The 21,559-nt window shown below is 43.4% G+C and overlaps 1 protein-coding gene across 1 annotated transcript in view; it reads left to right on the top strand.

Moving 5' to 3' along the window:
- Nucleotides 1-21,559, top strand: part of LOC119163331 (protein SHQ1 homolog) — a 64,940-nt gene that overhangs the window by 33,168 nt on the left and 10,213 nt on the right. Inside the window, exons 8-12 of the mRNA XM_075874269.1 lie at nt 172-284; nt 4,609-4,872; nt 5,184-5,237; nt 11,526-11,649; nt 12,060-12,180. Coding sequence (XP_075730384.1) covers nt 172-284; nt 4,609-4,872; nt 5,184-5,237; nt 11,526-11,649; nt 12,060-12,180 — 676 coding nt within the window. The remainder of the gene's footprint in view (nt 1-171; nt 285-4,608; nt 4,873-5,183; nt 5,238-11,525; nt 11,650-12,059; nt 12,181-21,559) is intronic.

The following is a 21,559-nucleotide window of genomic DNA, read 5'->3' on the forward strand; positions in this document are numbered from 1 at the left end:
CGCGAGCAGCGAAACCTGCAGCGAAACGCGAGCAAACGTGAGCCGAAACGCGAGCAAACGTGAGCCGAAACGCGAGCAATTTTTAATAATTGTGACACGAGCCGAGTTTCGCTGCATTCGCCGCGCTTCGCTGCAGATGACATGCTTCATTTTTGTTGTTTATTCTTCCAGACCCATATACTACCTTGACGAAACCTGGGTCAACGCCGGACACACAAAGGATAAAGTATGCGCTGGTGAAATCGAAACCGAAACACCCGTCGAAGCGGTCGGACTACTTGGCGCAGTAGCACATGTGCATAGGCTCCGCCCACGTAGCCTTGGCCGTGCTGCCACAGAAAGTTGTCGCCGGGTATATATGTCTATATTCTGAATTTTATTGTTGGGCTCAAGCGTTGAGGCATCTGTCTCTCAAACCTACGTGAAGGAATTTTGTAAACCACACCTCTTGCGCCGAAGACAATCGTTTTTGTGTTTGATGTATGGTGAACTGTCAACACACCTAAATGTCCTCTCTTTTGAAGGGTCTTTTATACAGTTTTATGAACTGAATGAAAAGTTGCCATCCTGCAATCACTATATTTGATGCAGTAGTCTATCTAGATAGGCATCAGTGTCACGTGTGCCCCAAATGTCTGTTACAGGATGGTTGGTATTATTCAGATGAGTAGAGTAGTTTTCTATGAGAGCTGTAGTGGACAACACGAATCCCTCTTTGTGGTGCCTAGCCAGAATGTTATTCCTGTTGCGCTTATGCGTGCTCTATTTATGTAACATACAAACTAAATATTTCGTGGCTGTAGGCACAGGCATTGCCCAAACTGGCGATGCCTGTGCAGAGCAGCTTGGATGTAGGCTGTGCTGAATGGTTTTGGACCATGTTAACATTTAGTGTGATTTCTTTGGTAACATGCATAGTCCATCTGTGACCTGTCTTGAGAAACCTGTGCCATGGGCAGTAAAACTGGTCTGGACGTTTTGATGGATTTTTATGTGGCAAACCTAGTTGCGTGCCTCGTCTGTTTCTTCTCACTCAGTGAGCTTGCATTGCATTGGCCAGAATGGAGGGGATTTTCAAAGCTTTCATTGTGGCTGTTTTAATTCTGTTTTATAAGTGGGTGTGGTTTCACTTCCATTTCCTGACTTCTGCTGGCCACTGTTTGTACTTGATGCATTATTTGCAGTTTGTTTCACCGAGGAAGAAAAAAACAAGATGCGCAATCTTCCTCGCAAGGAATATATCCTTTTCTTGTCCTGTTGCAAAAGACGCATACCCTTTTGAAGTGATGCACCATGATGCGTGCAACGAACACAACTCAATGTGGGTGTGTAGAACTAGCTGTAAACAGACTAGAATGAACTTTTTAATCAAGGCATGGCTTCTGTTCCTAAGGCATTGTGATCATACAAAAGGCAGCTAGAAAATCTTTCACTAGGAACACACATTCCGATTCAAGGGCATTGCTTGCCACGAGGACATGAACAAATAATTACACATGCAGTGGGGCTGAGCAGCTTGAGAAAATGACAAGGCCCTGACACCCAGTTTTCAACGATAATCTTTGTGCAAATAAGCTGGCAAGAGTTTTGCGCATTTAGTCGACCTCTTAATCTATAATTGAATATTTGTATGAACATGCGAGCGGCCCGAGAGTCGGGGCAACGCTGACGCGCTTGCGACCTAACAAGCAGCCTGCTGTGTAAGTGTCCAGGGAACAATATTGTTCTGTGCTCACCTGAGCACGTGAAATCAAGGTATGTTAGCTTCCTTCAGCTTTGTATTGAAATTGAACAATTTGGTAGAAGACGGCAGCTCCTCTTCATGCAACACGATCATCACGGATGCTGTGGCAAAATGGCGATCATCAGGGGTGGGCGGGGCTTATAGTTGACGACTTGTAGGGGTTTTGGATAATTCACAGCACAAGAAGGATGCAGACGAAGTACAAGGCAACACAGCGCTCATGTTGTCTTGTACTTCGCTTGCATCTTTCTTGCGCTGTAAGTTATCGAAAATGAACTATTACGAATTAGCCCAGATTTTGCTGCTTGTTCAGTTTATTTCTTGTAGGGCTTGTTTTGTGCTGTAGTATTCTTTTACAGTCCACTTTTCATGCATGTAGAGGCTTAAGTACCCTCTACTTGTAGTTCTTGCTGACAACCACTAATTGTTGGGTGACCATGTCATGGCCCCTTTAATGAAAAAAAGCTGGCTGTACAACTGTGTTTTTGCTCCCATCGGCTGTCTTGGCAGAAGAAAAATACACACCTCTGACAGCATAGCTCCAGATGGTTTCAGCACTCGATCTAATGCATAGGTGAGCAACTTAGGAGCCAGATGACAATAATGTTAGTAGCATGCTCCTGTTGGGCTATTGCATTGCATCTTTCAATTGTTGTGTCATTCTTTGCGTAGACTGTAGCAGAACTAACAGCTGGGCAAGTGCGATTGAAGAACAATAAAGCGGAGCTGAATTTTGACAAACAGATCATTAACAGCAGGGCTTTCAGATGGGATGATGAAAAAGAAGAGGTCGTCGCAAGAATTGACAAACTAGAAAAAGAAAGAAATACTGATGTCGAGAACTTGTTGCAGTCATCATGAATCGCAGATGCGTAGCTAATGAAGTTGCTGAGCTCTACAGGCCTAATTGGAGGTTTTGATGCTTACATGGTCCTTGACACAGAATCTCGGTAAAAGCTATCTATTGCTGATAGGTAAGTGCTTTTGCAAAATTATGCTGTCTATCGCAAAGGTAGGCCCACAGCAGGTGGTGTGGTTTTTTTTTTTTTTGCTTGTTTGTTCTTTCTTACAGTCATTGCAAATTGATTATAAGTGCGACGCACTGGTGTCTGTATAATGCAAGATAATTCTGTCTGATAACTTTGCATTTCTGGTCAGAGTGGTTTATCGCTCGCCAAGCTTAAATATTAGCGCAGTGCAAACATTATACAAAATTATTTGCAGAGCTTCAGCTAAGACGGCGATTCTCGAGGGTGATTTTAGTTTGCCTGGATTGTCTTGATACAATTGCTCCCGTATAAATTCGAGCAGGCGCATGAACCTCGCGATGACAAATATCGTTGGCAAATTTGGTTTGACGCAGTACGTTACCTTCCCTACTCGCAATGACACTGTGTTAGACTTGTTGTCTTGTAATACTCCAGATTTGAAATTTTGGTAAATAACACGTCTTTAATTCCGGGCATTGGTGACCATTCTGCTGTTGTTGCTTGTATTCGAAGGGAAAAAGTTTGTGCAAAGTTACCTTCGAGTAGAAGGATCTACTTTTATGAGAAGGGTGACTACAATACTATTTCTAAAAAAAGCTCCATTCTTCTATCTTTGTTTTTATTGCCTCTGTGATTAGTGCAATGTGCATGATATGTGGGACAAATTTAAGACTATGTTATTCAAGTTAATAAGTACACATATCCCCTACGTTCATTATTCACGGCTAAGAAAGCACAAACAGCCATGGGTAACTACACATATATTGACACTTAACAAAAGAAATTGGGTATTTAGTGTATTCAAGAATAACAAATCAATTGTGAAAAACTAAAGTAGATTGGCAACAAATATACGATAAAGATAGAAAAGGCTAAAGATTACTACTTTACTGAGCTGAGCAACAAATGAAATGAAATTTGTAGTGTACATTGGGTGCCAGTGTACACATATCCCGAAGGAGTACGGCCACTAGCATGGGTTTGGTCTTAGTGAGCAACAGGTCCGCGTTCACCACAGCTGCATATGTGCGTTCGGACAGCCAAGGTGCTGAACACAGCGTGGCAAGTTTACCAGTACTGCTCTCAAACAAGTAGCAACACTTTATTGCCTGCGGCAACACCAAGAACACAGTACAGTGCCCGTCGCAAGAGGGTGGCGGTTTCGAAAGCAAATGAGGCTTATCCACACCAGCGAAAGTAAAACACAAAGGGTGACGCAAGCATGTCTTCGTGGGCAAAAGGGCTCATGGCGACACGCCGCTGAGGTAAACGAGCCCTCGCAACTATGCTGCACGCCCTTACGATCAGAGACTACAGGGCCTGATCCTTTGAGCGAGGGCAAACTCCGGTCGCATTGGCTTCAAGAGGTGCGAGTCAGCGTAGCACGATCTTGCGTGAACACATCGCACCACTCTTCGGCTTAGTGTTTGGAAAGGGGCAATGAAGGGTAAGCGTTCACCGCAAGCGCAAGGCACCATTGGCAAGTCCGAGCCAGCTCCAAGAAAAAAGGGAGCCGGTGAACGGAAAGAAAAGGCGTGCTCATTCTTCAATGTCCAGAGGGAATCTTTCTTACTCCCGCCAGGGGTGCGCGCGAAAACATCTCGAGAGACTCGAGCTCAGCGCCATTGTCGACATCCAGTACGATCCAGTGCAGGATGAGAGGGGTTAACATCACTCCCGCTCTCCCAGCAGCGCCGGACCACGGATAAGGGAAGAGTCATGTAAGGTCATGAGAATGGCAGAAATAGACGACAAAGCCCGTGCGATGGCGATGGTCTAGCTACAATTCCCACAAATTCTAAAATGTTTTGGAAGTACTTAAAACTGTGTAGCTCAGATTCCTCTGCAATACAGTAGTTAAATTATAATGGCTAGTTGATTAGGGATTATGGGCATATAGCTGCGTGCCTAAGCAACTTTTTCCACTTGCTATTCTTGCCTAAACACAGCTCTAATTATCATCCCATGATTGTGCACATTTCTGCTGTTATTATTATTGAGCTTTGTATGAATATAACCTTGACCTTGTGCCCTGTACATCTGCTGGACAGGCAATTGGTGGTGTCCCTTGAGCTGGGCCTTGTGGACATCTTGTTTGCCTACGCCTACAACAAGCGAGTCACTGAGGGTGAAGACATGGTCAGTGCAATGGTGGCTTCTTGCAGGCCAGCACTTTTTCAAGTGTCGAAGGCCACACTATTTCTATAAGTGTTTGCTTTTCTCACAGAGGAAGCAAGCTTATAATTCACTTCCTAGTGATGCTGGTCTTTTTTGTTCAAAAACCATGTGAAAGTAAGTGTGGGGACATTTGTCAGTGTGGCGCCTGATTTGGTGAGCATTACCTTGCTTGCCACTGGATTTGTTCCTTAGTCCACTTAACCTGTCATATTCTTACCCTGCACTCCCCACCAAAAAAAGAAAAGCATCCTGTGATTTCTCTTCTTACTCAGGTGGAGTCTGGTTGGAACATAAGCAAGCTCAGTGCAACGCTCGCTTGGTTTGAGGTAAACCGATTCATTGTTGTTGTCTTACCTTGCATGCATCTATCTGGGTCGTTACTTTGCTTGAATGTTGTGTTAGGTCTCGCAGTTTTAAAATTACAAAGAAAAATCAATTTTCTATTTATAGTATTTTTGTAACGTACAGATATTTCCCCAACTGCTGACCAAGTTTCCTACATCTTGGACCGATATTTCAGCTCCAACAGGTATTAATATCACCTGTACAAGCTATACTTTAGTAGAAAAGATAGCAACAAAAAATAAGCTGTTTTAATGACATGCTGCTTTTAAATCATATATGCTCTGACAGGGGTGATTACGTGTTATGTCTCTTGTGGCTACTAATCATCTAACAAAACTATTTTAACGTAGTCTGTTACATGTGGCTCAAAATGAGCTTTATCTGTTTTGATTGTCTCAAAACAGGCTTTTACTTACCCTGCTTGTTCTTTGATTGTCTCGAAACAGGCTTTTACTCGCCCTGCTTGTCTGGTGTAGCAATTTCTCAATATTGCCCCAAGTTGTCTGGCACCTTCTGTACTCACAGGCCGGTTCCTGTTTTGTATATTTCGTCACACACCAGGCAAGCAAAGCGTGTACTTAAACGCTAATGTACGTGTCACCATACCGCGTGCTGAAGAAGACTGGCAGCTCCTAGAATGACCGGCACGAGACAAAAAATGGTTGAAGAGGACGTCGACGAAGTTTGGACGAGGGAGCATAGAACTTTTTCGCAAGTTGAGTAGCTTGAGTTAAGGGGCACAGGTTCGCCCTAAATAAACAGTTGTTGTAACTGGCTACAATATGGAAGATAGCTACAGCTGTAACATATTTATTTTAATATGAACATTTTTTAGTCGCACGATGTCTTGCTTTGGCGTCGGCGTCATCCACACCCTCATGGCGTATGCTCGCGTCTCTTGTCAACTGTCGTTCCCCCTCTCTCACCTTGCAAGGCCGATGCAGGCAACGTCTGCTGGTAAAAAACCGACTGCTCACGCTGCACAATCGTTCACTGGTCACCTCGTGCATAGGTAGGCACTGAATCGCTTGTTCGGAATTCAGTCAAGGGTGTCTTTACTTGATGCTTTCCTTGGCTCGTGTATACATGCGATAAAAGCAACAGTACCTTCAACCAGTAGTGGGGCACAACCCAGTGACCGTGTCCCACCACTCGTTGAAAACAGCGCTTCTCCTTCATTTAATAAATAAGAATAATAAAGATGAAATAGCAATTACGTAACATTCACATGATACCCCCACCATTCTGTGGCGCATTTACTCGAGTTCCCCCCATGGGAAGATGCGGATGGCTTTTTGTTTTATGAAGGTTCATTTCGGCTAACTATAACAGGACCGCTAGCATAAGTTTAATGAAAGCTAGTATAGAATTACCACCTCTAGCTTTACAACGTAAAATCGCGTGCCTCTCTCTTTTTCATAGGATATATCACCACCCCTTTTTATGACACCAACTTCTTTCGGCATCGCCTTACATATAATCTTGCATTGATCACCAACACAAAGTTGGCATTCAATCTTGTAGGTCCTCCTCTTTTCTTCCCTCATTTGTGCCACACACAAGTGATGAGTGGAATCACCTTCCTCCAGATGTCACCATCAAGGATACTAACCAATTTGAAGTAGCTGTACGTGATATCTTTCTCTAAGTTTTCTTTTTCTTTTAAACTAGGCACCGCCATTTATACTTGTATCATGCGTGTATTTTCGTTGATACACCGAATTTTGACTTTCGTTTATACTTAACTATCTCGTATTTTGTTTCGTTTTTTTTTTTTGCCACTATAATTTGTGTAACTACTTGTAATCTTTTTGAAATATACTTGGGAATTGTAGTGAGTTCTTTTTCTGTATTTTTTGTTCTTTTTTGTCTTGTGACCTTTTTCTGAACTATTTCCAATTTTTTGTATTTTTGCCCCACCCCCCTCTGTAATGCCATTGGCCCTGAGGGTATTCTAAATAAAAATAAATAAATGAAGCCTGAACTGCTGCAAGCAGATTGTTTTAAAAGCGATAGTCTTTCTTGGGGACCTTTTACAGAAAAATTTTAGTCTGTCTCTCTGTCTGTACATTTATCTATTTGTCTGCCCTAATGATATCTCAAACGGCACCAAACGGCCAACCCCATCCACAGCACGCACCAATATTGCTCAAGGTTTAACGTTTATAGTTGTGTGATTGTCAATTAAAAACACAAATATTGTGAATATCTGAGATGCCATAACAACATGTCTATGTTTTGTATGTCAGCCTTTATACTATAAGAGGCACACACAAGTAAATCTAAGGACTGTAGCGTTTAACGCACTGAGCTGAAAGTGCAACGCGATGCTCAAGAAAGTGTTTCCAACGCTTTGCTACGACAGCACGGTGGTGGCACCTGCCCGTCGCTTTACATTCTACATTTTATCACCTCCGAGACTGGCGCGCATCTTTCTCCGGGGTAGCGCACGCCTTCGTTTTCAAAGATAACTGCCAGATGGCGCTTGTGTCTAACGTGCCTAGATGCGCTTGTTAGTCTCCGCCACACGGATCGAGGCACTCTAACGCAGCGCCTTCAGAATACCATTCACCGATTTTCTTGCGCAGAACATCAAATAAACGTTTTGTTTGCTCTCTCCAGACGCAAAACTATGCCTTTGTTTTTGATCATTAGTATCTGTACTGCTGGTATCTATTAACGAGCAGTGGTCTAACAATATTCCGGCTGTCTCCAAAGTCCCTCAGTGGAGTGTATTAGGACAATTCTTGTTTCTGCTGTACATTAATGATATCGTTACTGTCATTGGTCCTATCATTGAAGTTAGATTGTTTGCAGATGACTGCGTGTTGTTCCATGGAATCAGTTCACCTAACGATCAGCACTGCTAACATTTACGAATGGTGTAACACACGTGTTATGAAACATAATATTGATAAAACAGTCTATCTTCGTTTCTCTCGCCGAAAAGCTCCCCTTTCCTTTGAATACAGGCTAGGCTCATTATCATTGCATGAGGAAACGGTATACAAGTACTTAGGCATAACTTTTACTGATAGCTTATTGTGGAATACACATATAAATAGTATTTGTTCTTTTGCATACTTCAAACTATATTTTTAAGACATAAGCTCCAACAGTCTCCTCCAGCTATAAAATTACTTGCTAATAACACACTAATTAGGCCAAAACTTGCATATGCATGTGTAGTGTGGAATCTATTTACTAAAAACAACATTACTCACCTAGAGAATGTGCAAAGAAAAGCAGTGTCGTTTATTTATTCCAAATTTTGTCCGTATGACTCACCCACTGAACTAATGCAGGCTAACAACATTCCATACCTTGCACTGAGACGGAAAGCTGCACGTTTAGAATTTCTTTACTTCCTTTGGAATCAGAAACTAGCAATTAACCCCTCGCCCTATCTTTCATCTTCTACATGAAGACTTACTCCCCATCATCATTCTAATTTTTTGACACTTTATTTTACGAAAACCGATTCATTCAAATTTTTTTTCCCGTCCACCGTAACGGAGTTGAATTATTCATTGTAGCATTTAATCACATTAGGAATATTGATAATTGTATTAACTATATTTGAGTTTGCTTTGTTTTGTTGTTTTCTCCGCTCTGCTTGGACCTGTATAAGGTCTGCAGTATTGAATAAAGAAAAAAAAAGAAAAAATTCTGAGTTTCAATTGGCAGCTATATTGCAAATTGATATAAGATTTAAAAACTGCTTGCAGCATTTCAGTCCTTATTCGTTCTGCTTTTTACTCATGCATTAAGGATAACTTTTTCCCCTGTTTATTATTATCTATTGTCTCACTGAACAGTAGTCACTTAATTTGTCAATGAATATTTTATTGCATAAATATATTATTGCACTTTTGAAATCAGCAGAGAAAAATACATGCATATTTGCACTTTTAAATCGAATCTTTCTAGAAAATGATCAACATGACCCCAGGTACCATTTCCCCCTCTAACCACTGGGGTCAAGTCTGAAAAGCAGCACTTTTGCTGAACACTTATTAGTATGGGCATCAATGCAACACGTGCTGGGATTTGTGCATGTGGTGTATGCTGGGAAAAGCATCAGAGTGGGAAAAAAGAAGGCAGTTGATTGGGGCTTATGCTTTATACTAGACACAATTCAATAAAACGAGTAGGCAGTAAAGGTATAAAGACATTGCGTATATCTTTTTAACTGTAGTATATCAAGCATGACAAAATGGAAAGGAATTAAAGGGCTGCTGACACCCTTTTGCAAAGGCAAGTTTACTCTGTCATGCAGATCTCTGTTATACAGAGAAGCGAGTGTGAAGCTTAGCGAATGCTCATTTTATTTTGATGTCAAAGTGAATTTTTTATGGTGCACATGAACACCAGCATTATGTCAGCCTTCAATACTAATTCTGGTGACCCCATGAAGTACCTGCCTGGCTAGTTGTGATGGCGTCAAGTTTCCATAGCCAGGTACTGAACATTCAATACGACCACTTGTACGTCACCAAACTTCCAAAATGGCCACTGGTGCAGAGTGACCGTGGAAGTTCTGGAATATTTTGTGCGAGCGAATTATGAGAATTCGATACTGGGTTGTCACATCGGGGTACACTGGGAACTGGAACAAGATATTAAAAACATGCTGTAATTAATTTTGTAGAGTGTTCTCACTCTTGGCAGTACATATTCAAGACTCTTGTGGCCTTTCATTTGATGCAAGAAAAGGACAGCTGATACGCTTTGTCTCGGTGCACCGTGGATGAAAAAATCAACTTGCCGCATTTAGGGATTGTGCCTACAACCGTCAGATAGCGCGTCCAATGCTCTACCAATTGAGCTACATTGGCAGTCACTTTTCCATCCACTTTATTGAGTTTTGAGCTTCGTTCAGTAACTCTTCTCAAGATAAACTAAAGCTCAAAAAACACCCCAGAAGCGGCAGGCATCTCCCTGTGGAAAATGGGAATGGCCGCAGAATTTGTGCAGGGCTGCGGTTGTGTGGCTGAAATCCCTCTGTGTCCAATGCAAGCCCTCTCAACATTGCGCACATAAACATCTCATGAGCCAAGGCACCACCGCGTTGAAGGCACTGTGTTTTGCTAACAACCCACAGTGGGCTAAGGAAAAAAGAAAAGCATTATAAAAGCAGCTATGAATCCAATATTGCATGGGCAGATAAGCAGCTTTCGTGCCTTTTTTTTTTTTTTTCAGCTGTTGACTTGCTTTTTGTGTCTGTGTTTGCAAACCATCTTTTAGTATGAATAGCTCATCTTTCTCTTATTCAAGAGAAAAACGAGTGCTCAGGGTCACGATGTGTGTGCTGATGTACAGACGTAGCTTCTTGACCTCTCTGACGTCCCCGCTCACACTCGATGAATTCGATATATTATCGTGGTAGTCTGTTTGTGAGGCAATAAACACAGATGGAGCCGCGAAGCCGAATCGCGAGATTGAAGTAACCAGAAGAATAAGAATGAGGTGGAGCACATTTGGCAAACATTCTCAAATCATGAATGCTAGATGGCCACTATCTCTCAAGAGGAATCTCTATAACGGCTGCATCTCGCCGGCACTTACCTACGAAGCATATATCTGGAGGATTACAAAAAGGGTTCAACTTATGTTGAGGACAACTCAGCGAGCACTGGAAAAGAAAATGATCGATGCAACCCTAAGGTACTAGAAGAGAGCAGAGTGTATCGGGGAACAAACGGCTGTTAAGGACATCATAGTCAAAATCAAAAAGAAATGGGCAGGGCACATAGCTCAAAAGCAAGATGACCACTGATAATCAAAGGTCACAGACTGGATTCCAAGAGAATGCAAGCAGGTGAAGGGAGACGGACAAAAATGTCACAGCATATCTGCGAAGTCAATGAGAGTGAGTGGGCGAAGCTGCGGGAGATCATCGGAGCTTTCTTTCTTTCTTTCTTTCATGACCGTGAGAGAAAGAGAGCGAGCGCATTTTATAGCTCTTGGGGCGCTACAGCGGGAGAAACAGCGTGCCTTGAGTGCACCCACTATCATCATTCTCTTCTTCCACCTATGATCGGTGCATGTGCAAGCCAGGACAACAGATATCAAAGGGACAAGGCTCAACCATATAGGTTAGCTGGGCAGATACATTAGCAAGCTTGTGGGGCGTAAAGTGGCAGTAGCAAGCACATGACTAAGTTGACTGCTGGAACATGGGAGAGGCCCTGTAATGGGCGTAATGAGGCTGATGACGATATTGATGATTACTTGGTAAAGTACTGCCGGGCCTCTTTGACACGCAGGAGTTCTGGTCCTTGGAGCAAACGGTTCGGAGTTGTTTTCGACGGTGTCTCATCTACCCACTCTACCGCCACTGGGCTCTCGCTCAAGCCGTGCTTGGAGATGTCATTGAAATTATGCAACTGGGTGAGGAGACACCATTGCTGCTGTAAACGAGTGACTGGGAATGAATTTGCTTCCTAAGCTAAGATAGGACTGCATCGATAGTGTGGGGTGCACAGATAACAGCTTCATTTTCATAAGCTAGTACCTAATGCAGGCAAGTGTCGCACGGTGTGCAAGCACAGATGGCTTGTGCATTAGTGTATTATTTCTATGACCAATCTAACAGCAATCATTTGTCTTGAAAGGTAAAATCTTTCTCAAATTTAGTACTGCAGTAATGGGCACTTTTATTTGTGAACCTTTTTGCATATTGTTTATGCGGTACGGATTTAAAATGTCACTCGAGCATAGGTGCAGAGGACACCTCTGATTACCAAGAAATGTGTTGCGCTAATCGGTGGGTACCTTGCATGCAATTATGCCTCTTCAAGGTCCCCGGTATGTACTCAGGTGCCTTCTTGAAATCCATGGCATATTTGGCCACCACGACTCCAGGTATGTCCTGAATGACCTGTACATCACAGACTACGCAGTTTGGATACAGTCCATTAGGTGAGTTTTTTTGTGTTGCAAGCTTAATCTTTTGGTGAGTTTTTTTGTGTGGCAAGCTTAATCTTGTGCAAAACGAGTGGTCTGTTCTCGATGTCTGAATGATAAACAAAAGTAGGCGTGAAAGCTCAAGAGACAACGGGAACTATCGCCATCATAATCACCTGTACATTTACTGGATGACAGTATACTTTGCAAGTTTAAACATTTTTCAGCATCAAATAACCTACTGACCCTCAGAGAAGCTGTCATAGATGGTAGCCATTACAGAACTATATGACTGAGTTCCAGAATATGAATGTCCACATTGTATATCTAATTGTGTTGCTGCTGTTAAGGGAATCAACATGTAAAGGATAGGCAAAGTAAGGCATCTGATCCTGTCCGGCCTTCGATAGAAAATTGAGACTCAATTTCAGAAAGGAAGGGCTTTTATTATTATCTTTTGCTTGGAGTGAGGTGCATTTGGCTGGTGCACATTTTGGGAAGAAGGAAAGCTCTGTCTAAAAATCTGAGCGTGTCTTTTCTCAAGAAATCTGGTCGTCAGTTTCAGGGTTAATCGTTTTTAAAAGAAAGAATCCTAAAAGTCTTACCTACGATGTTGTGTACGTCATAGTGGCCTGCATTGTAAACAACTAAGAGGTCTTCCTTTAGTGCTGCACACTCGACCTTGTTATGTGGGGTGATAGCAAAACCATGCTTGATGACATCACTTTCAAGGTCTCTGCTGTTGCTACGCAGAAAACAGCTTTAATAACTAGATTAACTGATTTAATGCTGTAGGCTGACCTTGCCATTTGCTTTGGGTCCCACGGACCCGAGTTAATAAGGGAGTTTCTACTCCCTCCCACGCCTAGCCGTGCGTGGCTTTGCCGTGTCCGGGGAAAAGGGGATCCTGGGGGTTGAGCCGACGCTGGGTGATTGGACCTTTAAGGCCCCCCGGCAGGGGCAACACACCCCTTTGGCCCCGGCTTCACGTAGACAGCACCCCTGGGCTGACCCACCCAGGGGAAATCGGCAGTCGCCTTTTCCTATCTCTCTCTCCCTAAATCTTCGTCTTTATCTCTCACTATTTATCTGTCCTGTCTTCTACTCTCTTCTGCCTACTTCCAAGCTTCCTGGCGGCTAGGGTTAACCCTGTGCAAATAGCCTACCTTGGTCTAGGCGCATTGGGTTATAGTAGCGTTGGACGGCTGGCGTCTGCAGGTTTTAGCATCCGCAAACTTGTAGCGTCCCCTCGTTGGGCTCTGTGGTGGGTGGCCGCCAACGCTTCTGAAGAAAATTAAACTGGAATGCATAGAGCGTTTCCCTTGTTAAGTGATCGTACCACCTTAAAGCGCGTACGTGCCGAAGACTTTGGCTTTTTCAATCGATCAAATGAAAAGTTTCCCCATTTTCATGTTATACATACTAGTGAGATAAGCAGCAAGCAAGCCAGAACTGTATCCCCCTTTGTAGTAGCCAGATGTCTCACAAAAACTCTTGGAGCCGGGTACGAAGTTACCAAAATGGCCAGCGGAGACCTCCTCCTTGAAGTTCGAGAAAAAGAACAGTTTGAAAAGCTACAGAATCTTTCAACTTTTGGTGACACTCCCATCACTGTAACGCCACACAGATCTATGAACACAACACGTGGAGTAGTATCTGATGCTGATTTGCTCGGCTTGACCGAAGAGGAACTTCTGGAGGGGCGGAAGAGTCAGAATGTGACCAATGTACAAAGAATCATCATTAGAAGAGACAACAAGGTAACACCAACGAAACACCTAATACTCACGTTCGCTTCCAGTAATCTGCCAGAAAGTATTCAAACAGGCTATACGAAGACGTCGATCAGACCATACATACCTAACCCACGTCGTTGTTTTAAATGCCAGAAGTATGGCCACGGCTCACAAAGCTGTCGTGGTCACCAAACTTGTGCACAATGTGGAGTGTCAGGCCACAATTCTGACAATTGCGAAGAACCATCACACTGTGTGAACTGTGGCGGAAATCATGCCGCATACTCTTGGTCTTGCTCATTTTGGAAAAAAGAAAAAGAAATTATCACATTGAAAATTAAAGAAAATATCACATTCAAAGAAGCAAAACGAAGAGTGTCGCCATTTTACGGCGCTACATATGCTGATGCGGCGCGTCAGGGGGCAACGCCGCACCAGCCCTCGCCACCCCTTCAGCCACCCCTTCAGAAGCGAGCCGTCGGCTGTGGCGCCTGCCCCCAAGGCGGCAGTAGTTCAGTCTACTCCGCCTCCTAGCGAATTGAGGCCGGAGACTCCAGGGTCCTCTGGTCTCAAGGCCTCCCCTCACCAATCGAGGCCTAAAATCCGAACCACCAGCTCGCATGTGCGGGCACCCAGTGCCTTTGAGGAGGCAATGGATACAACGGTACCCTTGGTACCAAAAGTGCGGCGCCGCTCCTTGGAGCTCGCCAAGAAAAATAAGAAACCAATAACGGGGCCGGATGACCGTCTTGCCACCTGAATTAACGAGCTCACTGCAACACAGGACACTCTTTGTACACACAGCAGCATCTCTCTTGTTTAAATATGCAGACAGAAATATTACAGTGGAACATCCGAGGCCTTCTTCGAAACCTCGATGACTTACAAGAACTCCTCCATGAACACAATCCTAGAGTGCTGTGTGTACAAGAGACATACTTGAAACGAACAAACACAAACTTTTTACGTAACTACGTAATCTTCCGAAAGGATAGAGATGATGCCATGCCACCATCCGGTGGTGTAGTGGTTATAGTTAGTCAAGGTATAGCATGTACACAACTACCCCTTCAAACTTCCCTCGAGGCAGTGGCTGTCCGAGCAGTTATTCTAAACAAACTCGTCACTGTCTGCTCTTTGTACATACCTCCGCACCACCGTCTTGAAAAACTTCAATTCCAGTCTTTAATAGACAAACTACCTGAACCTTATCTGGTTCTTGGGGACCTGAACGCACATAATGGTCTGTGGGGTGACTCTCGCTGTGATGCACGAGGTCATCTCATTGAACAATTCCTCATTTCATCAGGTGCTTGTCTGTTGAATAGGAAAGAGGCAACATACTATAACCTTGCCAACAAAACTTACTCTTCATAGACCTCAGTATCGCATCTCCTTCACTTGTACCATTACTTCAGTGGAAAGTCATAAATAATCCATACGAAAGTGACCATTTTCCTTTAGTTTTGAGTACACCAATAATATAAGAATGTCCTCCACATGTTCCGAAATGGCTGGTAAACAAAGCCGACTGGGAACAATTTCAAAAGCTTACTCACTTAAATTGGACTGACATATGCAGATTAGGCATAGATGAAGCTGTGCAGTACTTCACGGCCTTTCTTACTGACGCAGCAGCCAAGTGCATTCCACAAACATCTGGACTGCCCGGCAAACGACACGTCCCGTGGTGGAACACTGAGTGTCAGAATGCGCGAAAGGAACAGAACAGGGCATGGAGGTTGCTTCGGAATTCACCAACTGACGAAAATCTTGACACCTTCAAGAAAATAAAGTCTCAAGGCAGGAGAACGCGTCGGCAGGCCAGAAGAGAAAGCTGGCAGAAGTTTTTGTCGGGGATCAATTCATACACACAGGAGGCTAAAGTCTGGAACATGGTCGGTAGGATAGCAGGAAAACAAGTACACACACTTCCACTCGTAAACACTCAGGGTGATACCTTGGAAGATCAGGCAAACTTCCTCGGTGCACACTTTGAACGGGTATCCAGCTCGTCCCACTATACTGACACTTTCCAAAAATACAGAACAAGAATAGAAAAGCAGAAACTAGAACACAAATCCACTAGGTACGAGGCATATAACCAAGCCTTCAGTCTAGCTGAGCTCCGAACATCTCTAAACTCCTGCAGTACTTCTGCCCCAGGTTCTGACCGTGTGGTGTATGAAATGTTAAAGAACCTACCAGCCGAAACACGAAAAACCTTACTTTGTTTGTACAATGCTATCTGGTTTTCTGGCACTATTCCTACCTGCTGGAAAGAGGGTATTATTATTCCCATTTTGAAAGAGGGCAAGGACCCTTCTTTAGCTTCAAGCTATAGGCCTATTGCACTTACAAGCTGCTTGTGCAAAGTCTTCGAAAAAATGATAAACTGCAGACTTGTATATATCCTTGAAACAAACAATTTGCTTGACCCATTTCAGTGCGGGTTTCGAGAAAGTAGATCCACCACAAACCACCTTGTTCGTATCGAGGCACAGATCAGAGACGCCTTCGTCCATAAACAATATTTTCTTTCTGTGTTCCTCGATATCGAAAAGGCTTATGATACAACATGGCATTTTGGAATTCTAAGAGACCTGTCCCACCTTGGTGTGCGCGGAAGAATGTTTCACATAATCGAAAGTTACCTGTCAAACCGGACATTCCGTGTCCGTGTGGGCAGTGTTCTCTCCCAAACATTTGTCCAGGAAACAGGCGTGCCACAAGGTGGTGTGCTTAGTTGCACACTTTTTATTATCAAAATTAATTCTTTGCACTTGTCCATCCCCCGCAATATGTTATATTGTACATATGTCGACGACGTTCAGCTTGGCTTCAAGTCATGCAACTTGGCAATGTGTGAGCGGCAGGTTCATCTGGGTTTAAACAAGGTCTCCAAATGGGCAGATGAAAACGGATTTCGACTTAACCCACTAAAGAGCACGTGTGTCTTGTTCTCTCGAAAGAGAGGCATGCACTCGGAGCCTGACATTGAACTGAACGATCAACGTCTGTCTGTCAATGCGGAGCATAAATTCTTAGGCTTAATCTTGGACAACAAGTTGACCTTCGTACCACACATCAAGTATTTAAAAACAAAATGTTTAAAAGCCATGAATGTTTTAAAAGTGTTGTCACGTACATTGTGGGGTAGTGACAGGCAATGCCTCATGAATCTGTATCGAAGCCTCGTTCGCACCCGCTTAGATTATGGGGCCGTTGTTTATCAGTCTGCGACTCAAAGTGCTTTGAAGATGCTGGACCCCGTGCACCATTTGGGCATCCGCCTTTCTACGGGTGCTTTTCGCACCAGCCCTGTAGAAAGCCTTTACGTTGAGTCAAATGAATGGTCGCTTCATCTACAGAGAACTTACATGTTCTTTGTATATTTTCTTAAGGTGAGAGCAGACAAGAAGCACCCCTCATACTCTACTATTAATGATCTGTCGAGCTCCATTCTGTTTCAAAGCAGGCTTTCGATAAGGCAGCCCTTCTCAGTTCACCTGAAGGGTCTAGCTGAAGAAACTGGAGTGTCACTTGAACACAGTTTAATGGCTCCTGTAGCATACCCGCCACCGTGGCAGTGGCAGACCATAGACTGCGATGTGTCTTTCCTAGAAGTTACAAAACATGCACCTATTGCCCATATCCGAACATACTTCCTGGAACTTCAACACAAATACACACGTCCTGAGTTCTTTACAGATGCCTCCAAGTCTAACTCCTCTGTGTCCTACGCTGCTGTCGGCCCATCCTTTTCGGATGCTGGCCCTCTACATCCAGGCACAAGTATGTTCACAGCGGAAGCTTACGCGATACTTGTGGCAGCTAAACACATCAAACAATTACAAATACAAAAAGCAGTAATTTATACAGACTCCCTCAGTGTGGTAACGGCTCTGCACAGTCTTAAAAAACAAAAAAAAAACCGGTCCTTGTCTCACTTTACTCCATTTTGTGCACACTCTACACACTCAAACAACATGTTGTAGTGTGCTGGGTGCCAGGGCACCGTGAGATCCAAGGCAACGTGAGGGCGGATCAGCTCGCTGCATCCGTCCACAAAAGCACTGCCCCTACACCTATATTAATCCCGGCCCTTGATCTTAAGCCGTCTCTCAAACGAAACCTCAGGGACTACTGGCAGAGCAAGTGGGATACACACACACAAAACAAACCACACATTATTAAGCCACACCTTGGTCATTGGCTGCCAGTATCAAAATCGCGTCATACAGAGGTAATACTAACGAGACTCAGGATAGGACACACATACACGACACACACATATCTTTTGTGCGGTGGCGACCCACCATTGTGTGACAGATGTGGTGAAGCATTAACAGTCCTTCACATGTTAATTCAGTGCAAACACTTAGAAACTCTAAGAAAACAGCATTTTCCATTACCCTACCGACAACATATACCTTTACACCCTGCAATGTTCGTTGGTAGGGAACCGCTTTTTAGTCACAAATTATTGTTAGCATTTTTAAAAGAAATTCATAATTTTCATATGATATACCCGGGCATCCCGTAGCACGACCTCTCCAGAGAGGTTTTTGCTGCGGTGGCTACACAGGAAAGCACTTGCCTCACGCCCCTTGGATGCAAGGGTATAGACGAGTGAGGTACTTGTGCTAATGCCATACATATCCACCATCGTTTTACATTATCACCAACTTTTGTCACCTATTCACACCACACACACCTTTCACGGCATAATCATGATTTTATTACTTGTATGTTTTTACCCGCCTTACTGCAAGGAATTTCATGGCCCTTATACAGCTGCTAATCACAATCATTATTCACATTCCTTGTCCCATGAACTGGCGCTCTTTGGCCATCAAATGGCCCTCGTGCCAAAAAACACCATATATCATCATCATCATTGCTCTGGGTCACTTCTTGATGAATTGAAGAAGGGAGAGAAAGAAGACTATGGTGGCCCTAAAGGTAGGTCAAAGCGAAGGATATCTATATGTGCACAATGTATCGCTCCACCTGAAAAGAATTGTGGAGAAAAGTTGTATTTGTGGCTAGAAGCAAGCTGGGGTCTCTTTGCAACTGTGTAAATGTTGATGGCCCTTTCATCGTGATGTGTAGGATGGAGCACGCAAAGAGGTTTGTGGAATGCATCAAAGAGATTGTTTACTTCATCTTTGTTGTGTGGTTGTTGCTACGATTTCTAGATGGGATGTGGCTTTAACAATGGCTTTAGAGGGCATGCCAAAATCATGTGTGGGTCTGTGGATAGCCACTTGGCAATGTCACTGCTCCAAGTGTAATTGTATCCAAATATGCCTGGTATAAACATTAGCCGAATGAATTTCACTGCACTTTGAACTAGCTAGTTCGACTTACACGCACCCCGCAGCTTTTATTATTTAATTGTAGGTCGCCTGTAGATTTGTTTGATAGTGTGAAACGAGTGGCTTGTTTGTGAACGGATTCGAGTCAACGTTCTTCAAAAGAAACAGTGCACATGCAGGTGTAAGTTTTTAACACATAAAGAGCTTGTTTGGCAGAAAATTCAGTGTCAGTGGCAGTGTTTTTGGTGGTGAGCGAAAATTTGAGAAAGATGCAAATGAAGATATGAGCATCTACTTTGCTTGTAGTCGTGTCTCCCCGAAGGACCGGAAGTGGGATATTGCTTGGGAAGGCGATATGAAGATGGCTCAATACGCAATCACTTCCTCAGAGAGACAAGTTCACAGTGTGGTTGCACCAGTTCTTGGAGGTGATGCGATGGTGTGCTCCACTTGTGGAAGATGGCGTGACTGTAGTGGATGCATCACTAGGACAAAGGTCACATGCATTTGTGCTTGCAATCATCAATACCTCAAAAAAGATGTCACGTGCATAGATCACACCACCGATCTGTTGACAAACTTGGAATAGATTCTGTGCATTTGCAGTCATTTAGACTGCAGTGACCGAAAATGTCAGCGAGTGAACTCAGTGTGTACGAACAGAAGTGCAGGGCACAGCACATAACAGTTCACCAATTTACTATAAAACTTGCTCTTATTTTAGGCACGTGAAACACTGTTTTTAGGAATAAGCTGTTGGCGACAACATTTACCTCTTGTAAAGGTATGCCTTGTGTGTGTACGTGTGCGCACATGTGGGGTGGATGTCAGTCTCGCATTAAAGGCGAAATGTAAAGGGCCCCCATCTTTTTCTTTTTCTGAATGCATATTATTGATAATTGCTAGCTGTTGTGCATACCAAGTTACTTGTTCTTCTGCAGGGCTTGCGAAACTGCCATTCTGTGTTGTGGGGAAGCCGCTAGGAACAGGGGATGCTGTAGAACATGTGGACATTTATAACTGCTTTTTTCATAGTGGTGCACTTGTGCCAGATGAATGTTACAAATAATTCAATTTAGTGCCAATGAAATGCACAAGCAACATAACACATACCGTGAATGCAGCTGTGCCAATGTTCCAATCACTGCACAAGTCCATGTGACCAAGCCACGAAAATCGCACCACGTACCTTGCATGAAAGATGAGCTTTTTCTCGTGCACCGGCGGAACCCTTGCTAAGCGGTGACACTGTGCAAGCACAGCACCTTCTCTTTTGGTGGCAACTAACAATGCTTAAAAAGAGGAGCAATCACTTGGTGTTGATTTACAACCTGCTGTAAAGTTCAAATACCTTGTACTATCATTATTAGTACAGAAAATCAAGATTGAAGATTTATTTTCAAATTTCTCGCTGAAATCTCTCTGCATGATGTCAGAAATTTCAAAATGTACTTTTCGTATTTTCACGACACTGGCTCAATAAAATTTTCTGAAACTGCTAATGTTAGGTCTGTGGCACCCACAAATGATAATGTACTTCAATTTTATTGACTTGAAGCTACGTAGGACCCAATAGATGGCTTCAAAATTCTATGACGTCACGGTGTTTGGTGCGAGAATCTCAAGTGGTAGCTCCACCCATATTTTCTTTTTGCGTGTTTTTTTGCTTACAAAGCGTCGTATCGCAATAAGTTTTTATTGATTTGAAGCTACGTAGGACCCAATAGATGGCTTCAAAATTCTATGGCGTCACGGTGTTTGGTGCGAGAATCTCAAGTGGTAGCTCCACCCATATTTTCTTTTTGCGTGTTTTTTTGCTTACAAAGCGTCGTATCGCAATAAGAATGGTTCGGTATCTGGAAATTGTACTTTACTATTACACGAAAAGTCGTTTAGCTTTTTAGTATCCCTTTAACTCTGATGCACTGGCATAATGAAGCAAAAATGATTTTACAAGGGGTGATGGCAGCACCCCTTATAGTGGGATGCCAAGTACCCACAGGCATTTTCACGTAATGATCAGATGTAGTTTTGTTTTCTGCTATCTCGTATGCACATCTTCCTGGTGCAATGCATGACATTATGCCTAGAGGAAATATTGCTTGCACTCAATGATTGCCTTCTTGAAAGCAGAGATTGTTTCCACTGCAACGATGGGCCACCTTTCTTGATGTTGCAAACAGATTGTGTCAGTGCTTAAAGGGACACTAAAGAGCAAAACGCTTTTCCACGTATTAGTGAAGTACAATTTCGTGACTCCAAAAACACCACTCTTGCTGCGACACGACTCTCCATAAGCGAGAAAACGCTTGAAAAAAAAATGCGGGTGGCGACGCC

Source organism: Rhipicephalus microplus, chromosome 9 (assembly GCF_043290135.1).
Source record: "Rhipicephalus microplus isolate Deutch F79 chromosome 9, USDA_Rmic, whole genome shotgun sequence".
Classification (NCBI taxonomy): Eukaryota; Metazoa; Arthropoda; class Arachnida; order Ixodida; family Ixodidae; genus Rhipicephalus; species Rhipicephalus microplus.